We start from the raw sequence: 728 nt of genomic DNA on the forward strand, positions 1-728 counted from the left end.
TCTGCAATTTCATTCTCTTCCACACCTTGACCTAGTAATGCTTAGGTGCTCAAGAGCAAAAAGCATTCCAGATGAGGACATCTGCGTGTTCCTTTCCCCTCACTGCCAAACTTGCCGTTTCCTCTAGTTTAACTTCCTTTTCTTCCTTTCCAGACCAACACACCATGGAAAACCATACCATGGACTTAGGTGACTTGCCACTGACAACAGAATTTGACTACAGCGATTCAGCGCCATGTGCGGGAACTGAGGAAAAGCACTTTGCAGCAAAACTTTTGCCACCGCTTTATTCTTTGGTGGTGATTTTTGGCCTCACAGGCAACATGCTTGTTGTCCTCATCCTGGTAAAATACAAGCGATTGAAGAGTATGACTGACATCTACCTGCTCAATTTGGCCATTTCTGATTTGCTGTTTATATTTTCTCTCCCTTTTTGGGCTTATTACGCTGTTCACGACTGGATTTTTGGGGAAGCGTTGTGTAGAATTCTCTCAGGTGTCTACCTCCTTGGCTTCTACAGCGGGATCTTTTTCATAATCCTGTTGACCCTAGACAGGTATCTGGCCATAGTGCATGCAGTGTTTGCTTTAAAAGCTAGGACAGTTACCTACGGCATCCTCACCAGCGCTGTCACTTGGGCTGTTGCTATTTTTGCTTCTGTTCCTGGGATAGTATTTCACAAAACTCAAAAGGAAAATTCACGTTATACTTGCAGTGCTCATTATCCA

The 728-nt window shown here is 44.1% G+C and overlaps 1 protein-coding gene across 1 annotated transcript; it reads left to right on the forward strand.

The window, feature by feature from the left end:
• Nucleotides 1-122: 122 nt before the first annotated feature.
• Nucleotides 123-722, forward strand: LOC104518770 (C-C chemokine receptor type 5; the record flags this gene model as incomplete). Its single annotated transcript, XM_010176570.2, has 1 exon — nt 123-722. A coding segment is annotated over exon 1 (558 nt), but the record flags the coding sequence as incomplete, so codon positions are not given.
• Between the last annotated feature and the right edge of the window lie 6 nt (nt 723-728).

This window comes from Antrostomus carolinensis, unplaced genomic scaffold, assembly GCF_000700745.2.
Source record: "Antrostomus carolinensis isolate BGI_N321 unplaced genomic scaffold, ASM70074v2 C12947684, whole genome shotgun sequence".
Taxonomy (NCBI): domain Eukaryota; kingdom Metazoa; phylum Chordata; class Aves; order Caprimulgiformes; family Caprimulgidae; genus Antrostomus; species Antrostomus carolinensis.